Source organism: Aedes albopictus, chromosome 1 (genome assembly GCF_035046485.1).
Source record: "Aedes albopictus strain Foshan chromosome 1, AalbF5, whole genome shotgun sequence".
Taxonomy (NCBI): domain Eukaryota; kingdom Metazoa; phylum Arthropoda; class Insecta; order Diptera; family Culicidae; genus Aedes; species Aedes albopictus.
The window spans coordinates 48896575-48918870 of record NC_085136.1 but is presented as its reverse complement, the minus strand read 5'-3'; the positions used below and the strand labels follow the sequence as shown (position 1 = coordinate 48918870).

The following is a 22296-nucleotide window of genomic DNA, read 5'->3' as shown; positions in this document are numbered from 1 at the left end:
GATTGAAATTATCAACGCGTGGTTCGTGGGTGGCGGAATGCGCGCGTTCGGGCTCCTACTTGCAAGATTATGAAACCTGACTTGACTACAGTTATGAATTTCAGCAATTTGTAAGGCATGATTAGCTGATGTCAGGATGAATCATTGACCACATGGTCACCACTGGCCACTCCGGGAACTTCCGGGATGACCCGAAACAACCTGGAGAACCGGTGATAGGGGTCAATTACGTTTGTTTAGCAAAACATGATGAAAAACACCACGGCTCTTTTTTTTTATGATTTTTCGTCAATTCACTTGTGACTGCATAGCAATACTGGCCATGGTTCCCATGTGCCACTTCCGAAACTTCCGGGATGCCCTGAAGAACCGACATTAGAGGATAATCATATTCTAACAGAAAAATGTGTCATGCGACGGATCTTCCTTCATGAATTGTCATAGATATGTTTGAGGTTGTATCGATGCTAGACATGGCCCCCATTATTGGCCACTTCTGGAACATCCAGGTACCCCGACGGAAACGACAACAAAAGCTAATTACGATCATACAACAAAACATGTAATGTGACCATCATGATTTTTAATTCCTATGTATGTGGTCGTATCAAAAGTGGCCACACTCTTGGTTGACCATTTCTGAAACTTTCTGGGGCGCCCTGAGGGAACCGATGGCCAGAATCAATTTGGTTCATTCAGCGACGGTTTCATCATGTTTTTCGAGAATATGCTTGTGGTTACTGCTAAAACTTAGAGAATGCCCTCAAGAGACTGATGGCATATTGAACAAACGCGTTCATATGACAAAATGTGGTGTGTAACGCATCTTGGCTAGGTCCAGAGAAATATCTGACAGGATAAAATAATGCCTGATGGAACTTCCGAAGGATTCCCTGGCGTAATTCCTGGAGGAATCCCTTTCAAAATGTTTGAAGGCATCCTCAACGGAATTTCTTGAGAAACGTCCATCTGGGAATTCCTCCGGGTTCTCCTCCTCCAATTCCTCCAGGAGTTTCTCTAAGAGTTCATCCTAAATTTTTTACTTAAGTAAGTATGAGAGTTTCTTCCAAAACTTCTCCGGGAATTTCTTCTGTAATTCCGCACAAAGTCCTTCCTGGAACTCCTCTGGGAGTTTCTTCTTAAGTTCCTCTGGAATTCCCCCCGGCAGTCCCTTTTAAATTACACCAGGAGTTTCACGTAGAATTTCACTGTGAGTTTGTCATAATTTCCCCCGAGAGTTTATGCTGAAATTCTTCCACAGGCAGTTTCTCATGAAATTCCTCCGGGAATTTCCCCAGGAATTCCTACGGAAGATGCTTGTAGAATTTCTTTAATTCATTCTAGAATATCTCTGGAAGTTCCTTCTGAAATTCCTCCGAGTGTTCATCCTGGAATTCTTCCGGGAGTTCACTCTGAAGTTCACGCGGAAACTCCAACGGTAGTTCGACCTAGAATTTATCTGTGAGTTCGCCATAGTACTCCTTCTTGAAATTCCTCATGGAACTTCCTGGATCCCAAAAATGCTTCAGGAGTGTATCACAGAATTGCTCGGATGTTCCTCTTGAAAAACGTCCGGGAGTTCCTTCAGGAAATCTTCCGGAAGTTCCTCTGGAAGTTCGTCCTGCAATTTCTCCTAAAGTTGTTTCTGGAATTCTTTCTGGAAATTCTTCTGGAATCCTTCTAGGAGTATCTCTGGAGTTAATCTGAGAATTCCTCCCAAAATTCCTCCTTTCTTACGAAATTTCTCTGAAGGGTCACTTTGAAACACCTTCTGAAATTCCCACAGGAGTTGCTCGTGAAATTTCTCATTAAATTTCACAGGGGACTCTACTTTTATTTCTTAGGGGGGTTTGCCTTAGAATATCTCTAGGAGTTTCTCCTAAAACTCTGGGACTTCCTATTGAAATTCCTTCTGGAGTTCCTCCTCCTCTGAGAGTTCACGCTGGAGCCCCTACGAGAGTTCATCCTGAAATCCTCCGGGAGTAAGTCATAGTATTACTTCGGATTCTCCACTTGAATACTCTCCACGAGTATCCTCCTGGTACCTCTTTGAGAGTTCCTCGAAGATCCTGGAATTCCTCTATGAGTTCGTTATATTATGTCTTCGGGTGTTCCTCTTGAATACCCTCCTGGAATTCCTTCGAGAGTTTCTCATGAAATGTTACCAGGAGTCCCTTCTGAAATTTCTCTAGGAATTCCTTCTGGCAGATCCTCCTGGAAATCATCAGATAGTTCCTCCTAGAATTCCTGCGGAAATCCTTTCGGTGGTTCCTCCTGAAACTACTTCGTGAGTTCATCCTAGAATTTCACAGGGAGTTTTTCATGATATTCCTGCGAGAGTTCATGCTGGAATTTCTTCGGGAGTTCCTTCTTGAGTTTCTTAGGTTATTTTTTTGGTATTCCTTCAGAATTTCCTCGAGGAATTCCTGCGGGAGCTGCTCGTGGAATTTCTCCTAGAAAGTCAACGGAAGTTTCTCCTGAAATTCCCACGGGAGTTTGACCTGGAATTTCCGTAGAAGTTCCCCTGGGATTTCCTCCCAAAATTCCTATGGCTATTTATCCTGGAATTCCTTGGGTAGTCCTTCCTGTAATACCTTCGAGAGTTCGTAAGAGTATTTCTTCAAATGTTCCTCTGATTGTTCGGATCCTGGTACCCGCTCTAGCTACACCAAAGTTAAGGAACTTCTGGGAGATTCCCTGGTCTTGTTCCTGGAGAAATCCCTATCAAAAGTCGTTAAAAATAATTTGTGGCGCTAGTGATTTCTGACAGATGCTGTGCAAGTTATTTTTCCAGAAGCTCCACCATGTATCATTCCATGAGTTTCGTAAAGGATTGTGCGTAGTGTTTCACCAGGGATTTTTCTGAAGATTCACTAGTAATTTATCTTGAATTCCACCACTGACTGCTCCAGAAGTTAAGCTAGAAGTTCTTCCAGAAATTTCTCCAACAGTTCCGGAGGGTATTCTTCGTGGTGTTTATCAGGGATTTTTCCTGGAAATCCGTCAGGGGTTGCTCTTAGAGTGCTGCTTCATTCCCCCAACAGCGGGGGTAAAAAAAAGAGTACTGCAGGTGATTACTGCTGCAATTCCTCTCAAAATTTCTTTAGAAATTCCGCCATACATGAACTCCGCTAAGAAATTCATACAGGAACTCCGCTAAGGACTCCTCTAAAATTTACGCAAATTACTGCTCTTGAATTCCATCTGGGTTCTTTTTTTTAAAGAGATTCATCTAGGAGTTCCGCAAGGGCAATGCACTGCATCTGGATTATCTCTGCCAGATATTTATTCAACAATTCCAACAGAGATTTCCTCAATATATTAGTCAGAGATTCCTCAAACATTTTGCCAGGCGTTTCTCAAGAAATTCCTTTGAGGATGCCTTCAAACATTTTGAAAGGGATTCCTCCAGGAATTACGCCAGGGAATCCTTCGGAAGTTCCATCAGGCATTATTTTATCCTGTCAGATATTTCTCTGGACCTAGCCAAGATGCGTTACACACCACATTTTGTCATATGAACGCGTTTGTTCAATATGCCATCAGTCTCTTGAGGGCATTCTCTAAGTTTTAGCAGTAACCACAAGCATATTCTCGAAAAACATGATGAAACCGTCGCTGAATGAACCAAATTGATTCTGGCCATCGGTTCCCTCAGGGCGCCCCAGAAAGTTTCAGAAATGGTCAACCAAGAGTGTGGCCACTTTTGATACGACCACATACATAGGAATTAAAAATCATGATGGTCACATTACATGTTTTGTTGTATGATCGTAATTAGCTTTTGTTGTCGTTTCCGTCGGGGTACCTGGATGTTCCAGAAGTGGCCAATAATGGGGGCCATGTCTAGCATCGATACAACCTCAAACATATCTATGACAATTCATGAAGGAAGATCCGTCGCATGACACATTTTTCTGTTAGAATATGATTATCCTCTAATGTCGGTTCTTCAGGGCATCCCGGAAGTTTCGGAAGTGGCACATGGGAACCATGGCCAGTATTGCTATGCAGTCACAAGTGAATTGACGAAAAATCATAAAAAAAAGAGCCGTGGTGTTTTTCATCATGTTTTGCTAAACAAACGTAATTGACCCCTATCACCGGTTCTCCAGGTTGTTTCGGGTCATCCCGGAAGTTCCCGGAGTGGCCAGTGGTGACCATGTGGTCAATGATTCATCCTGACATCAGCTAATCATGCCTTACAAATTGCTGAAATTCATAACTGTAGTCAAGTCAGGTTTCATAATCTTGCAAGTAGGAGCCCGAACGCGCGCATTCCGCCACCCACGAACCACGCGTTGATAATTTCAATCAAAGCCACCCTGCCCACCTGGGTGCACCTCAGTAAAACCAGCAAAATTTTTCTAAGTCCAAATCGTAAACAACAAGGCCACGAAACGTCAAGGACTTAAAAGAATTTTCCCTAGCAACCGCGGCGTGCAGTGCCCTATTCCCCAGTGCCAAGAAACTGCTTGGAAAAGAAAGTTATTGTTTCCAGTAGGACTCAGTACCGACGCAAAAGCAGTGGTTGTTGAACAGTGTTGTAAGCAAAATTTACCGTGCTTCATCAGCTCATCGGAATAGCTGGTTTCGTTTCCCGATTTGGCCCCACTGGACTTTTGTACATGGGAATACATGCTAGGGAACCTGAGCGACGCGAAGAACTTGGTTTTGGATACCTTCAAAAACCGTTTGGTAAAAATTTGGGATGAAATGCCGGACGAAGAGGTGCGTGCGATTTGTAATAACTTCGAGAAACGTCTGCGGTCCGTAATTGGGTTCTTTAGGGGTATCCGGATTATTTTATAATCGGATTCTCCGCCCAAAAATTAGTCGAAATCTAAAATTTCATAATTTTTGGAGTCCGGGAACTATTTTTAAAATGCATTTAAAGTTTGTATGGGAATTTTTTTTTGTTCGGGTCGAACTGTCACTTTATCGATTGAACTGTCATTCTATCCACAAAAATGAAAGCTGTTTTGTTAATTTAACCATCAAAACAAAGGTATTGGAATCCAATAAAATCACGATATACTCAGAAAAATGGGCTCTTTCGATTAGGCTATAGAAAATAGCAATATTTTATTCACTAAACAACCCAATTCAAGACATAGGGAATTGATTCTAATTGAACTAAATACTTTGTAAGTTTAACCTTCATCCAGCCAACGTGCATTTTCCACCTTCGCAAAAGCACAAAAAAGGACATAACTTTTTTGTTTTTCAATGAATTTTGATGAAATTTTCACAACTTCCCGAAAAACTCTTCTAGTTTATGGTGCTGGGGACATGGGTGCCTGGTCCACATGGTTCCGGAGTTATTCCGGATTGTCTTGGGGTACCAAAATTGGCCACATACTTTGCGCAACGTATATCTCAAGATCCCGATGAGATAGAAGTATAGTGTCTTCGGCGAATTTGCTCAGCAGGTTAAGAACTAACTGGCAACGGTGACTTTGGTTCGCGATTCGGCCGCTAGGCGGCGCCTGCGTCAAAAATTTGCAAACCCTCATATATCAGAAACCTGATAAGATAGAATGATGCTGTCTTCGGCAAAATTCTTCAGCAAGGTCAGAACTAGCTGATAGTAAAGTCTTTGGTTTGGGATTTATCCGCTAGGTGGCGCATTGTGTCTGAAAAATTCAAATACGTTTATCTCGATACCCTAATGAGGTATAATCATGCGGTTTTCAGCAAAGTTGTTCAGTAGGCTAAGACCTATCTGACAATGGCATATTTGGTTCAAGAATCGTCCGCCAGGGTCAAAAATCTTCAAACATCCATATCTCAGAACCCTGATAAGATAGAATGTTGCCGTCTTCAACAAAATTCTTCAGCAAGCTAAAAACTGTCTGTTTGATTCGTGATTTATTCGCTAGGTGGCACCTTGTGTATAATAATTAAACACGTGTATCTCGTTACTGTAGTAAGCTAAAAGCATAGCGTTTTTTTGTAAAATTGTTCGGCAGGTTGAGATCTTTCCGGCAATGGTGACGCTAGGTAACACCAGCAATCAAAACATTCAAACAATTTTATCTCAAAAATCGGAAAACGTCCAGCAATTGTTCCGCAAGTGAAGAGGAAGTAAGACGTTTCTGGTGTCCTTATATCTGATATTATTCGATAGGTTCCGTCTAGTATTAAGAAAATATTGGTATGAACACCCTAATGAACAAGAAGTATTCCATTTTCAGCATAGTTGTTCAGCAAGCTAAGAGCCATTTGTCAGGATAGTAGACGGTCGAGTACGGTGGTACAAGAGGCAATACTTTAACACCGTCTTTGACCCCCTGCAGACAAATTCTGTCTCCGTACAATATTGCTTTATTTGCTCCGTTTTTTCTTCCGGGAATGTCTCCGGGAATTTCTACAGGAACTCTTCCGGGAATTTTTCCATGATTTTTTCCGGGAATTCCACCGAGAATTTATCCAAGAATTCCACTGGGAATTCCTCAAGAACTGCTTCCAGGAATTTCTTCAAGAATATCTCCGGGAAATTCTCCAGGAATTCCTCCGGGGATTCCTCCGGAAATTTCCCTAGGATTTTATCTGGGACTCCCATCAGGAACTCCTTCAGGAATTCCTTCGGCAATTTCTGCTTGAATTCTTCCAGGATTTTTTTCCAGGAATTCCTCCGGACTTTTTTTGCTCCGGAAAATTCACTGAGAATTTTCCCAGGAATTCGTCCATGAGTCCCTCCGGGAATTCCTCCATGAACTCCTCCGGGAATTTCTTCAGGAATTCCTCCGGGGTGTTCTAAGGGAATTCCCCCTAGAACTTCTCTAGGAATTTCTCCGGGAATTTTTCCAGGAGTTTCTCCAGGAATATATCCGGGGATTTTCTAAGGAAAACTGTAGGTTTTAAAAAAAAACCTCTGGGAATTTCTCCAGGAATTTCTGCAAGAATGTCTCCGGGAATTTCTCCAGGAAATCCTCAAGGAATTTCTTATGTAAATCTTCCAGAAAATCCTCCAGGAATTCTTTCAGAAATTTCTCCAGGGAATCTTCTGAAATTCCTCCGGGAATTTTGAAAGGAAATCTTGGGGATTTTCTTAGGAAATCCTGTGGGAATTTCACCATGTATTCCTCAGCGAAACCCTCTAGGATTTCCTCCAGGAATTCCTCAGGAAATTTCTCTATGAATTGCGCCGGTAATTTCTCCAGCATTTCCTCTGGAAAATTCTTCATGGAATCCTCCTGGAAATTCCTGGAAGAATCTCTGGAGGAATCTCCTGAGGGAATTCCTGGAGGAATCCTCGGGAGAATTCCTGGAGAAATACCCGAAAGAATTCCTGGAAACAACCCCGGAAAAAGTCCTGGAGAAAATACTGAAAAAATAACCGGTGGAATTGCTGATGGGAGTTTTATAAAAATACCCGGAAAAATTCCTGGAGGGAATCGTGAAGAAATTCCTAGTGGATTTCCTGAAGAAATTCCTAGTGGAATTTCTGGAGAAATTCCAGGGAGAATTTCCAAAGACATTCCCGGAGAAATTCCCGGAGAAATTCCCGGAGAAATTCCCGGCAGAATTCCTGGAGAAAACAAAGCAGGAATTCATGGAGAAATTCCCAGAGGAATTCCTGGAAAAAATCTCAGAGGGTTTTCTTAAAAAAAAGTCACGAAAGACTTCCTGAAGGAAGATTTCTTGGAGATATTCCAAGTTGATTTTTTTTTTGAAAAAAAAACGGAAATTGTCCTGAAGAAATTCCCGGAGGAATTTCTGGGGGAATTCCCGGAGGAATTCCTGGAAGAATTTCTGGAGGATTTCACGGACAATTTCTGAATAAATTTCCGAAGGAATTCCCGGAGACATTCCCGGAGATATTCCTGGAGGAACTCATAGAAAAATTCACGGAGAAATCCAGCCTGGAGAAATTCTTGAAAGAATTCCTGAGCAAAATCCCGGATCAATTCATGGTGTAATTCCCGGAGGAACTCATGGAACTATTCCTGGTAAAATTCTCTGAGGAAATCCGGAGGAATTCCTGGAGAACTTCTGGAGAAATTCCCAGAAGAATTCCTGGAGAAATTACCGAAGGAATTCCTGAATAAATCTCTGCAGGAGTTCCTGATGTGTGTCCTAGAGGAAATCCTGAAAAAAATTCCGGAAAAATTCATCGTTCCTGGAGAAATTCCCGGAGAAATTCCTGGAAAAACTCCCGAAAGAGTTCCTGTAGAAATTCCCGGAAGAAAAAATGGAGCAATATTGTGGGGTGAAAAAATTTGTCTGCAGGGGGTCAAAGACGGTGTAGCGAATAACCTAGCGAATAAATCACGAATCAAAGACTCAACTATCAGATAGTTTTTAGCTAGCTGAAGAATTTTGTTGAAGACGGCAACATTCTATCTTATCAGGATTCTGAGATATGGAAGTTTGAAGATTTTTAACCCTGGCGCCACCTAGCGGACGATTCTTGAACCAAACATGCCATTGTCAGATAGGTCTCAGCCTGCTGAACAACTTTGCTGAAAACCGCATGATTGTACCTCATTAGGGTATCGAGATAAACGTATTTGAATTTTACAGACACAATGCGCCACCTAGCGGATAAATCCCAAACCAAAGACTTTACTATCAGCTAGTTCTGACCTTGCTGAAGAATTTTGCCGAAGACAGCATCATTCTATCTTATCAGGTTTCTGAGATATGAGGGTTTGCATATTTTTGACGCAGGCGCCGCCTAGCGGCCGAATCGCGAACCAAAGTCACCGTTGCCAGTTAGTTCTTAACCTGCTGAACAAATTCGCCGAAGACACTATACTTCTATCTCATCGGGATCTTGAGATATACGTTGCGCAAAGTATGTGGCCAATTTTGGTACCCCAAGACAATCCGGAATAACTCCGGAATCATGTGGACCAGGCACCCATGTCCCCAGCATCATAAACTAGAAGAGTTTTTCGGGAAGTTGTGAAAATTTCATCAAAATTCATCGAAAAACAAAAAAATTATGACCATTTTTGTACTTTTCCGAAGGTGGAAAATGTACGTTGGCTGGATGAAGGTTAATACTGTTGTGTTAATAAAAGTGAATTTGCAGAAAAATTAATTCCTGCTTGAATTTTGCATCAGTTTTCGAGTGTATCATTTCTACGTTGCCACCCTGTATTTTTTCATTTGCACTTCATATTCATTGATTCGGTAAATTTTATTTGGTTGTCTACGAAAATTTGATTATAATGATGTTGAAATGACAAAAATATATCCTTAGAACATCAAGCTACCGATATGAACTTCAAGGAACTAGAAAGTTCCAACAAAGTTGCGAGTAGAATCTTAAGCAGCTTTCAAGTTCCACGAAGTTCAGATAAAGTTTCGAATGGAACTTTCTGGTTGCTTAGGAGGCTTACAATGAGCCTTGCTGGAACTCATGTGCGAAGTTCCAGCAAGGCTCATTGTTAGCTTTTTAAACAGCTAGAAAGTTCCGTTCGAAACTTTATCTGAACTTTGCGGAGCTTCAAAGTGCATTTTGTCATGGGAAGCGGAACTTTTGGTTACTTGGGTCCTGGAGAAACCCTAAGAAAAAATCTAGAAATAATTCCTGCTAGAATCCCTGGAGAAATATTCACACAAATTACATACCGGATTTTTTTTTTTTTAATTTCGGAAAATTTTTGTAAATCAGCAAATTCTAAAGAAGTACATGGGAAGGAGTACATTCTAAAATAATTCTCGGAGAAATCGTTAGAAGAGTTATTGCTCAACTTATAAACACAATTGTTGCAAGAATGTCCCTTCTGTGATAGTTATAGAAACATTTCGTTAAATCTAATATTTCATTACGGGGTTTCTCCTGCATTATTTTTTACAAATGCACAATATTTGCGTCATTTTCATACGGGCGTATCAGTATAGCGAGTGCTGAAATTTTGTAACCTTGAGTAACAAGCTTTGACTTTACCACGGCAGTACTTCCTCTTCGTGACTATTTTCTCCTATTTTATTATATCCTCGTTTCCCTCCTTTTAATGTTCTTCCTTTGGTATTCGTTACACTTTCTTTCGTCATTTTCTTCTTCTTGTATTGGTCTTTAGTTTTCTTTCATAGTTATTCCATCTTGCATCTTCTTTTTTCTTCTTAATGATTTATTTTTCACTAGCAGTCCCGGCAAACGTCGTCCTGCCTGTCTACTCTGTTTTTTGACATCCGGTTCCATGAAGAAATGTCCCTCAAAATGGAATTTCAGATTTTCCTGTTTTTCTTGCCTTCCCGATCACTTTTCTAATTACTTTTTCGTACGAACACGTCGGAGCCCTGGCGGAATGCAACAGTGAAAGACCAGTTTCCGAGCCTATTCGTGACATACAAACACCATTCCATTTTTATTTATTTAGATAAACGCATGTCTATTATTAGTTCTACCGCTACCATGGAAATTATGAAAACCATTTATTCGAAAAATTAGGTAGCCGCTCGAAAAAAAATCTTCAATATTGGCAACATTTTTGAAGATATTCATCAGATTTTTTTCGAGGAAATGCTACAAAAAACGTATTTGGTTTTATTGTACAACATTGTTAATAGAAGCTTTCTTAATGCTCTGAATGAAGCGTTGAAGGTCGCTTCTATGAATATTTCGTCGGGTATTTCAAAAACTTATGCTTGACTTATATGCAAGAATTCCGGCAAAAGTCCATGCAGCACAATGAATGATGCCGAAGAACGGTTAGTCAATGCATTACCAATAGAGGCACTTCCTTCGCACCTGACTCTCAATTCCTTCATAAAGCTGCAATGCCAGCTTGCTTCACCGTGGCAGAAATTCCATTGTTATGCGTGACGTCTGGAGCTCGTCTGCAAAACTCCTAGTTCGAGAGCATAATGTACTGCAATACACGAAGAAATTTTATTGCATGCCGACGTTGTCGTCGTCATCGTCCTCTTCTCGTCGGTTACTTATCTTATTTTTTCTCCGATTCCGCCCTCGCAGTCAGACATAGTCACACCAGAGAATGCACCACCGTTCGTTCCGGACTAAGTTGTAGTACAAAAGCCATTTTCTTCCAAGGAAAATTCCTCCCTTTTCCCGCTCTTTCGTGATGGCATTTTCCGTCGAAAGCAATTTTCACCCCGAGGTTCCTCGCTATCGCACTGCACTGACTGTGGAATCTGTGCTCCACACGCTACGGTCGGTCGCTACTTCTCGCGCAAGGAACCGTCCCGTCCTTCCGCCCGACTTGGCAGACCACAATCCACCAACAACAACAGTCAGTGCACCGGTTTTGGTTGTTTTCTTATACAAATTGTTACCTTGTAGTATCCAATGTAGGTAGGTACGTTGTAGATAGCCGGGAAAACTTACCTGAAAGCGCTGCTGGAAGTCATCGCGACGTCCCTCGTGCACCCACATCACCGGATACGGCGACCGGCATGGTAGCGTCAGATTCTTGCCCTGATCGACGACGTACTCGTCGTAGACTACACCGAACGAACGCGTCACGTAGAGCACTGTGTGTGGGGGGAAAAGAATGGAAAAGTGGGAAAGCGGAATTAGTGTTGAACTCTGCGGGATGCTGTGCTAGGGAATTTTACAAAGACTGAAATATTAACGATAGGAAAAGCTAGGTTTCGTTGGTAAAATATTTAGTAATACGTACAACTTATTGATATTTGGAAATGATGCTTTCCCCTTTTCTAAGCAAAGATTACTCTTTACATTTTTATTGCTTCTGTAATGTATGACATCTACAGGTAATTTCGTGTAATTTTCCTTTTCTCCATTATAACAGTATCTTATAGTTATTGATGTAGAATCTTCTGATATTTTACCCATGAATTTATCCTTCAATAGACTGTTCTTTGCAGTATCATTTATAACATAGTTTTTTGCGCTGAAACTGCTGATATTCAAATCATATTTTTCCTTCTTTTCAACATAGGCTATTCTTTCTATAAAATAGTTTTATCAATTATTGTAAAAAAAGGTAAAACATCAGATCCGTTTCCAGTTGCATAACAGCTGAATTTCAATTCGCCTTGATGACCATTCGGCCTAATAAACGCATGCCCTAGTGCCCATTTGGCTTAGTAACCCATTGGGTCTAATGACCATTGGGCCTAATGACAATTCGGCCTAATGGCTTTCGGCCTAATGGCTTTCGGCCTAATGACCTCCAGCCTAATGACCCAGCATCCTTATATTTTAATCGATGGGAAGCTGAAATTAACTTTGATTGTTACACCAGTTTGAAATGCAAATCACAGAAAAAAAATATGCATGTAAAATTCAGCGAGAAATAATGCACATAAACGAAATGCTAGAGTTAGTGCATATTTGCATGAGATATCATGTAAAATTACGTTACAATCGTGTAAATTTCCGCCAATAGTCACGTAACCGGTTGAAGTCCATGATGGTTTACGCGATAATTGGCGGAAATTTACACGATGGTAATGTAATTTTACATTATATCTCATGTAAAAATGCACCAACTCTAGCATTCTCTTTATGTGCATGATTTCTAGCTGAATTTTAATTACATATTTTTTTCTGTGATGATAGTGAGGGCATCATCATAGTGAATTGTTTTTCGGTAATGGTTGCATAACAGGTTCTAAGTCGTATCCATATATTGCACACGAAAATCGTAAAAAACATCTTGTTTTCGCATTTGTATTAGAATTAAGCAAGTCTAACAAATTTGTCGGTGGTATATTTGGAAGAAAAGACCCCTGTTATGAGGGTTGCCTTCTTCCCGTCCGTAACCACAGCATAGGGATTTGGAGCTTATTATTGACTAATACAAGTTTGACGTAATCCTTCAACTATTGAAAGTTGTCCTGGCTACATCCTTGAGATAGCTGGAGAAGGGGAACGAAAGTTTTTAGATGTCAACCTACACAGACATTACCGTCCAAGTAACATTTTTAATGAAATAGACTAGAAGAGGTTCGTAAAACCTTCATAAAAGCAAAATAAAAGATATTAGGTTTTATGATGGTTATGAAAACCTCTACAAGACATATTGGTCAACGAAATTAAACTTGGGGAAAGTTTAATGTAATTAGTGGTTACCCAACCAAGGTATTTGGAGTACATTGCTAAACATTTCTAGAGCACCGTTTTTTAGAACCGTTGAATGGATTTGGATTAAAATGCATCACGCTGTTGACAACCACTGAACAATTAGCGTGATGCCTTTTCATCCAAATCCGTTCAACGGTTCTAAAAAACGATGCTCTAGAAATTTTGAGCTATGTACTCCAAATACCTTGTCCTTAACGTTAATTCACTATAGCTTCAAAATAAGCAACAGTAAAACTTAAAAATACACGGAAATAAAGCAAAAATGAAGACGAATGCAAACTCATACAATCGTGAGTAATCCTATTCAACAATGCGTGATATGCTGGTATGAAGATTTTGATAAACACTGGAGATTTCGCATGCATTTTTTAAGGTAAAATTTTCGGTTGGCTTACCGCCATCAGTTGTTTAGATTCTTTAAGGATATTCAGATGATTACACTGACTTAGAAAACTGATACGGACTTTGGAAAATCCTGGATGGAATCCCGAACGAAATTTAGCAAGGAATTTCTGAAGAACCTGCCATACATTGTACCATTTTTTTTATTTTTTTTAATTTTTCAAAAGTTGTTGAAACTGTAATTCGTAAGCTCTTCGGGATTCAAATGACATAAAAAGAGAAACCTTTGAGTTTGAGTCGAAAATATTGAGATTTAGAGGTGGCGCAATCGCCCCAAAGTGGAATTTACGAGTAACAAAAAGGTGTTTTTACTTCACGGGCCATAACTTTTAGAATTTTCAACCGATTTTCAATCTCTTTTTATGAATCTCTTACGAATTGATTTTCTATTAAGCATGTAAAATACCAATTTTTTCCAAAGTCACGTAAATCTTAAAAAATCATATTTTGTGTTACTATGGAAAAAAAGTTCTGCAAGTTTATTCGTAATTTAATTTGTGAGAGATTCATAAACAAGATTGAAAATCGGCTGAAAATTGAAAAAGTTAGGGCACTTGGAGTGAGAACACTTTTTTATTACTTGAAAATTCAACTTAGAGGCGATTGCGCCACTTCTAAATCTCAATATTTTAAACTCAAACTCAAAGGTTTTTCTTTTTATGTTATTCGAATCCAGAAGAGCTTACGAACTACAGGTTTCAACAACTTTTCAAAAATAAGCCTAGGCTGCGGTACACGTAACACCAGCGTGTGCAGTTTTTTTTTTCACACTTCTTCTCATTGATAACATTATATAGTGCTAGATGAAAGTGGGGACAAAGGCTCTTTCTGCCATACTTCTCTTTCTCGTGTTTGTTTAAGAGTGTGACTGAGAATAAAGTTAAAACTGTGAACAGTAGTTGGAAGTTATCCTAAGGGAGTTAAATGTTCGAATTACCGGACTAAAGAGATTTGTTTTGATGGAATTAAATCCCTTTCAGAGGCGTTTCAAGAGGTGTACAACTTTTGATTGCATTAATCAAACAGCAACAATTTATTACGTGTTGATGATGCCATCAAAATTTCATCGGTATTGGTTAAGTATTGATGGATATATTTCCGTCGCGAGAAATTTAGATTTTGGGAATCTTGTGCAAAAAAAGCTTTAAAAAATGAAAAAAAGAATTGAAAAAATATATTATATACACTGGAACCTCTTTTTATGCACATGGCTGGGACTGCATAAATTAAAAAAAGGCATAAAAAGAGAGAAATTTATGCAAAAAATTAAGTTTGGGCTTCAATTAGAGAATCTAGTTTGCGAGAACAGGTCTTGCTCCTGGTCAGTTGAGGTGGGGCTAAGGGGATTTCCAGAAAGTTCCCAGAGAGCCCAAAAAGGGGGTTCCAAGAGGCTTCAGGGGCGTTTTAAGGGGTTGTTTCGGGGGATTTGAGGATCCTTGTAATGGTGTTCTGTCAAGATTTTTTGGTGTTTTCATGGCATTACGGGGAATTCTGGGGTATTTCAATAATATTAATATTAAACTTCCTGAAATGCCTCAAAAATCCCCCTTAAAACCCCCGAGGACCCCATGTAACGCAACTGAGAGGCTTCGAGTCCCCTGAGAGCTCCTCCGTAACACTTCCGTAAAGCCTCTGAATCCCCCGAAAATGCTCTGAAATGTCTTCAAATGCCTCCGAAATCCCCCTTAAACCCCCTTGGACCCCATGTAACGCACCTGAGAAGCTCCGAACTCCCTGAAAACTCCTCCGTGACGCTTCCGTAACGCCTCTGAATCCCACCGAAGAGGCTCTCAAACGTCCTGAAATGCCATCAAAATCCCCCTTAAACCCCCTCAGACCTCATGTAACGCACCTGAGAGACCCCAAACCTCCCGAAAACTACTCCGTAACGCTTTCGTAACGCCTAAAAAATCACGCCGAAAATGCTCTGGAACGTCTTGAAATGGCTCCAAAATCCCCTTAAAACACTCTCGGACCCCGTGTAACGCACCTGATAAGCTCCGAACGCCCTGAAAACTCCTCCGAAACGCTTCCGTAACGCCTCTGAATCCCACCGAAGAGGCTCTCAAACGTCGTACCCCATGTAACGCACCAGGGCTCCAAACCCCCCGAAAATTCCTCCGTAACGCTTTCGTAACGCCTCTTAATCCCGTAGAAAATGCTCTGAAATGTTTTGAAATGCCTTCAAAATCCCCCGTAAGCCCCCTCGGACCCCATGTAACGCACCTGAGAGACCCCAAACCCCCCGAAAACTCCTCCGTAACGCTTTCGTATCGCCTCAAAAATTACGCCGAAAATACTCTGAAACGTCTTGAAATGGCTCCAAAATCCCCCTTAAACCCCCATCGGACCCCATGTAACGCACCTATGAAGCTCCGAACACCCCGAAAACTCCTCCGTAACGCTTCCGTAACGTCTCTGAATCATGCCGAAAATGGTCTGAAACATCCTGAAATGCCTCAAAATATCCTCCTAAACCAATATCCCTAAAACGCCTCTGAAACCAGCCTAAAATGCTTCGAGACATCCTGAAATGACTCCGAAACCCGCTTAAGACCCACTCGGACCCCATGTAACGCACGTGAGACCTTCGGAAACTCCCAAAAACGAACCTGTAACCTTCCTTTGCTATCCTCTGTAAACATCCCTTGGCTGCCGTTGCAATAGTTCCCGTCAGCATTAAATATTCTTATGCAAAATATTGGTTCTGAGTAGCTTTCCTTCTTTTTATGCAGGGCATAAAAAAGGTGCATAAATTAAAAGTGCATAAAAATAACATGCATAAAAAAAGTTTTAGTGTATATGAGTCAGAAATACTAAACCAACTACAATGACATCTGTATGTATGTAGAAATATTATTTGCTGCAAACTGCAAACAGACCTTAAAATTGTTAAAAAGTGCCTAAAATTTACTTTTATTACTTTGAAAACAGGTAGGTCAATTTTCAGATGTTTTTACAAACTAACAGTAAAGTTATAGCTTAAATCATTTTCATAATGAGTGTACAAGATTCCCAAAATCTAATGTTCTCTTGACGCAAATATCTCCGCTAATACTTATCCGACTCCGATGAAATTCTTATGGCATCATCTACACATAATATGTATACTATTACTGGAAAAAAATCAACCATTTTGATGCATGCAATCAAAAGTGGTTCACTATTTTCCGTGATGCAATTTGATTTTGGACACCCTTTAGAAACCCCTCCCTCCCTAAAAAACCAGAAGTGCCTCTGAGAACCCCTGAAACCAGCTTGGAACCCTCGGAGGCCTCCTAAAACGCCTCTGAGACCCTTTGGAAATGCCATGGAAACTCTTGAATCCCCCAGATGTGGCCCTGGACTCCATGCAATCTCTTGAAATCCCCTGAAATGCCCCTGAGATCCGTGAAGTGCCCATGAGACTCCCTGCGGGGCTGCGTAAACCTCCTGAGACCCTTTTAAACGCTCCTGAGACCCCCTAGGTCCCACGAGACTCCATGTGGAGCTCCCCGAAACTATCTCAAGCCTCCTGAAACGCCCCTGAGACCTCCTGGTACCCTTCTGAAATACCCTAGATCCTCCCAAACTCCTCAGAGACCCCCTAAAATGCCCTTGAGAATATCTGGAACCCCCTGAAACGCCGCTGGGTTTAATTCCTCTAGTATCAAATCCCGCCTTTAGACGGGGTATAGTTTGAGTATTTTGTATTTTTTCTTTCGTGAGCAATCAAACCTTTATATTTACCTTTTTGGTTTAGATGTCTTTTGAATCATTTACATTTATAAAAAAATCTTTAAAAAATAGATGTTTTGCGTTACCTTTTAGATATTGCTTCTTTTGTATTGCATCACAACAATTAACATGTTTTACATTTTTCCACTATCATTGTATGATAGTTAAATAGTTTAGAGAAGCTAAACACACTCTAAAACTATTTTCGTAAAAATTACACGGAAAATAAAATTTTCCATGAAACATATTGAAAAAAAAAACATTTTTCAGCAACAATCATATAATCTCAAAATGTTTTCGTCTTTGAAAATCGGTATCCCAAATAGGCTTTTTGGAAAAATATAAAAGTGTAGGGATGTTCAAAAATAAAAATTTAAAAAATCAAAAACCAATATTCACAAAATTGCGAATTTAAAAACTCCCTTCCTAAACATGTTTAAATAAATTTTAGATGACGAAAAATTATGTTTATATCAAAATAAAAAAATTGGGTATTAGAGGGTCAAGCACTCCTTGGACTCCCTAGAACTACCTGAATTGTCCAAGAGATCTCCCGGTACCCTCCTTTAACCCGATCTGCTTGATGAATTTCAAAATTATTGTACATACGAGAAAATAGCTACTTCAAAGACTTCTATTTGAATTCAATATTTGTTTTTAAACTTTTTCAAATCTATGATAGAATTACCAAAATCCGTGGTGTTCTGTATGGAGCCAGACAAGTTAAGTAAGTTAATATTGCAAACTTATCTCAAATTCATAAGATAAAGGATTAACAGATCGGATCGCTCAGCAGTTGCGATTTTTGTACAAAAACATCCCTGAGACCTCAATGATAGTTTTCGTGAAATCGGTGTTTTTCTCTAATTATTCAAATCTACTTAACCGCATCGAAGCCCCCATTGAATTTCCTCCAAGGAACACATCTTTACGGTCCACACGCACGATTCCAGCAAGACCCTTCGGACGCCTCAGGAAATTTGCATTATTTATTCGTCAAGCGAAAGCACTCATCCGCATTCCGGAAGCAACGGAGAAAGCTTCTCCCGCATCCCGTGGGATTCGGTTCCTCTTGTGGCTAGGCTCTTTCTTTGCTCTGGCGCACGATACCTACGACCTTCAGACATAGAGAACAACATAGATACGACGACTCGATGCACACGATACATAGGTAGGTACGAGTGTCAACCACTTTTCCTGTTCGTCAAAGCCTACCCACAATTGAGGGGGCTGTTTGTGAAATACGTACATAGTTTTGGGTAGACTTCAGATATTAGATGTCCACAAGAATGTCTTGGCTACTTAAAAAAGCGGTAAGAATTCGGAAACTGTTTGCCAACCGAAAAACGTAATTTTTAAACGGCACCTACCAAGTACTTCTGACGCTGTTGCTCTACCATTTCAGTATGTACATTTTTTGCCTTGGTATACCTTGCACGTAGGATTTCGCCTCAACGCTAGCACTATACGTAAACCTGTACATTTCTCCATGGCAAACTCATTACGTGACACAGGTTAACCACTTGTTCTTGGTGAGCGATGAAAGGGTTTCGTAGTGTGACACCTCCAACCAACACGACATGTGCGCCGTCGTCAGTCTATGTCTATGGGTTATACCCTCGGAAGCGCAAAGGATGCTTCAAAATTGCGGGCGCCTGGGTTTTGCCTGGAGCGAAACTTTTCCAAACAGAACCAAGATCTTGAGATCTTAATGACGTTCCTACTAATTAGTCAGGCGCAGATGAAAGGCTGCTCGTGGGAAAAATTCTAAAGCAGAAAATCTAATAATAAGCCCAGAGGGTTTGCAATAATAATACGCCTGGGAGGATTTTAGTTGCTTGAAGAAAACTAAAAAAGCGTCCTGCGATCTATTCTATTCTATTCTAGTGCATGCACAGCCAGTATTGAAAAGCATCCTGCAAATATCAGAATTTATTCTGGTATTTTCTTGTCAATATTTATATTTGCAACATATCAGCACCCATTCATGCGACACATGAATTAGCGTCATTTTAGATAACCTGATGAACAGTAAGCAGGAAAGTTGTATCAGACCATATCACAGTGGTTCCATTTGTTCAGGGAAGCGGTCATAAATCATTTTCTTCGTTTTTTGAAGGGCAAAATCATTATTAGTGACCAAAAATAGCATGTTATGACTAAAAAAGGATATATAAGTACATTTTCTTGAACATCACTTGAAAAATATTTACTTTGGACATTTTTAATAATGATATTGAAAATACCATTAAAAAGCTATATTTTGCACAGAAATCCGAAATAAAATATTTTCAATTATTATGAAGAAAGGGTCGAATTATATCAGTTTCTGCTGAGTATAACAGGTTAAAACATCTATCACACGACAGCATCATAATAGATTCTTGTGAATAGTCTAAGCATTAGCATTATAATTGCGATTTTTATTTTATTATTTTATTAATAGGTTTCATAACTGCTGTAATAAAAATTATATCAAATTAAAGAATTTTCTCAGAAATAAGGTAGTTATCATTGTCGAAACACAGACAAATCATCACAAATCGAATTAGTATGTATAACTACAGTATCTAATAACCAATAGTGATAATTTTGGAATCATAGTAGAATAGTTCAAGTACAGTATCAATTAGTTCTTCAATTGCAAAATTTTAAACAATTATTCGGGATTATTTCACGATACGTACGTAAAAGGAAATTTGAAACTGTAAATTTAATGCTAACTGTGTGTCATACGATTCATGGGCCTGCGTTTTGAAGTATTCAAGTATTTCCAGTGGTTTTTGTTCCTAGCAATTGCAATGGAAATGCTATCCAGTAAAGAAGTACTTGGAATTTTAAACAAAGACAGCTCTAACCCAATTAAAGAAATTCATACAAAAATCGCTCTACATTGCTATATATTCGACAATGGACCTGCAATAGTATCAAAGAAATCAATTTGAATACGAAAAAAAATACGTAAATAATTTGATAAAATTGATAAAAGAATTGGGAAGGGAATATGAAGAATTAGGTCCAGTAAATATTACTCAAAGAACGTATTTACTCCTTCATCTTCCAGCACTACAGTTTTAGGCACTGGATGAATTTTGAGGAAATGTTAGCAATAAATGCGAAATTTCTTATCAAATTTGACCATTACAAAGGTAAGTTTTGACGAGGGCAAATGAGGATGGTTGTTATGAAATTACTCATACCTCAAGCTATACTTCCAGAACTGTATTTTTTCATAATTAAAAAAATAAAAACATTTACAAAGTGTGTTTTCAAACAAAATATCCCTCAATTATTGCAAAAAACATTGGATTATCTCCTGTAAAAAAAAACAGTCATTTTGGTACGCATTTCAGAAAGTTACAGAGGGACTAGTATGTATATATAATTTTGTAGTTATTTCAATGAATATTTTTATAAAAATAACAGGTAACTTCCAATACATCCTGCAAACTTGTATGCAAATATTTGCAGCTACAGCCTTCACAGATTGATTCTCCTACTCAAATCTGATCATTTGATGGCTGACGATTGATTAAATGTGATTAAGAACATGTTTGAAATGTTACATGAAGTTTTATTATGTATATATTCTATGGGTAAAATTATGTGTCTATTACTCACATCCCCATTGACTCAAAAACATCCAGTTACATTTTTTCGTGCTTTGAATTTGAAAGATAAACATCTATTTTGATTATCTGCGTTGAAAACCATTTGAAAATCCATTTGGTTTTGTTATACGAGGAAGCGGTGTACAACTCTAAAGTCACATATTTTTTCGACAAATTTTGAGAATGTCAAATTGCATAGCACTACTCATGCTCTCAAGCAAAATATGCAACAGAAACTTGCATAAAAATGGTTTTTTCTGCATTCTTGGGAGCATCATTGATATATAAAAAATATACCTACTCATTAATTAGAGAATCAATTTTTCGATTTTTGGCCTATGGCGGTACCATTGTGCATATCTTACCCGGTAGTATTCCGGAACCTGTTCCAGGTGTCCCGCAGGAAGTGGCCAAATATAAAATTCAACCAAACTGATGCATGCGACACACCAAATCGCGGCTTTTTCAATAACCTGATGAACGGTTAGCAAGAAAATAGGCTCAGACTACATTAGAAACTACCAGTAGTGTTCCGGAATCGGTGACAGGTGTGCCACCGGAAGTGAAAATGAATCAATCCCATGCATGCGACACATCAAATTGCAGCTTCTTAGGGATTTAACCTGATGAACGATTAGCAAGAAAATAGTGTCAGACCATATTTGAAGTAAAGCCTGGGTCCTGAGATGAACTAGCCTAGGGCTAAAAATCTCGTTAATACAGATAAAAAAAAGTCCCAGGTGTGCCACTGGAAATGGTCAAATGTAAAAGAGAACCAAACCCACGCATGCAGCACTTAAAATAGCGGCTTTTATGAAGAAAGCTCAGCAAGAAAACAGTGTCAGATCACATCTCAGACTACAGGTAGTGTCCCGGAACCGGTTCCGTGTATCCCGCCGGAAGTGTCCAAATGTAAATGTGACCCAAACCGGTACACACGGTACATCCAATAGCGCCTTTTTTGATGACCTGATGAACGGTTTGCTAGGATTTAGTCTCAGATCACATTGAAGAGTACCGCTTGCGTTCCAGAACCAGTCCCGGGTGTCCCGTCGGAATTGGTCAATTTAAAGGATAAACCAAACTCATGCATGCGACGCATCAGTTCGTGGCTTTTTAGGAAACCTGACGAACAGTTAGCAAGAAAATAGTCTCAGACCATATTTAGAACAGTCTGTACTGTTCCGGTACCGGTTCCGGGTGTCCCGCGGTAAGAGGTAATACGTAAAATTGCAAAACCCATGCATGCGATACATCAAATAGCAGCGTTGTTTAATAACCTAATGACGATTAGTAAGAAAATAGTCTCAGTCCATTTTCGGGACAACCGGTAGTTTCCCAGAACCAGTTCTGAGTGTCTAACTGGAAGTGGTGAAATGTAAAAGAGAAACAAACCCAAATCGCAGCTTTTTATGTAACCTGATGAACGTTAAGCAATGAAATATTTACTTACCATATTTGGGATAATCGATAGTGTCATGGAATCAGTTCCGGGTGTCCCGCCGTAAGTGGTCAAACGTAACAGTGAACCAAACC

At 39.6% G+C, this 22296-nt stretch overlaps 1 protein-coding gene across 2 annotated transcripts in view; it reads right to left on the bottom strand.

Annotated features, from left to right (window-relative positions):
• Positions 1-22296, bottom strand: part of LOC109416118 (contactin-1a) — a 128672-nt gene that overhangs the window by 54458 nt on the left and 51918 nt on the right. For both annotated transcript variants that reach the window (XM_029856092.2, XM_019690086.3), the window contains exon 2: positions 11306-11451. In XM_029856092.2, the coding sequence (XP_029711952.1) occupies positions 11306-11451 (146 nt within the window). The remainder of the gene's footprint in view (positions 1-11305; positions 11452-22296) is intronic.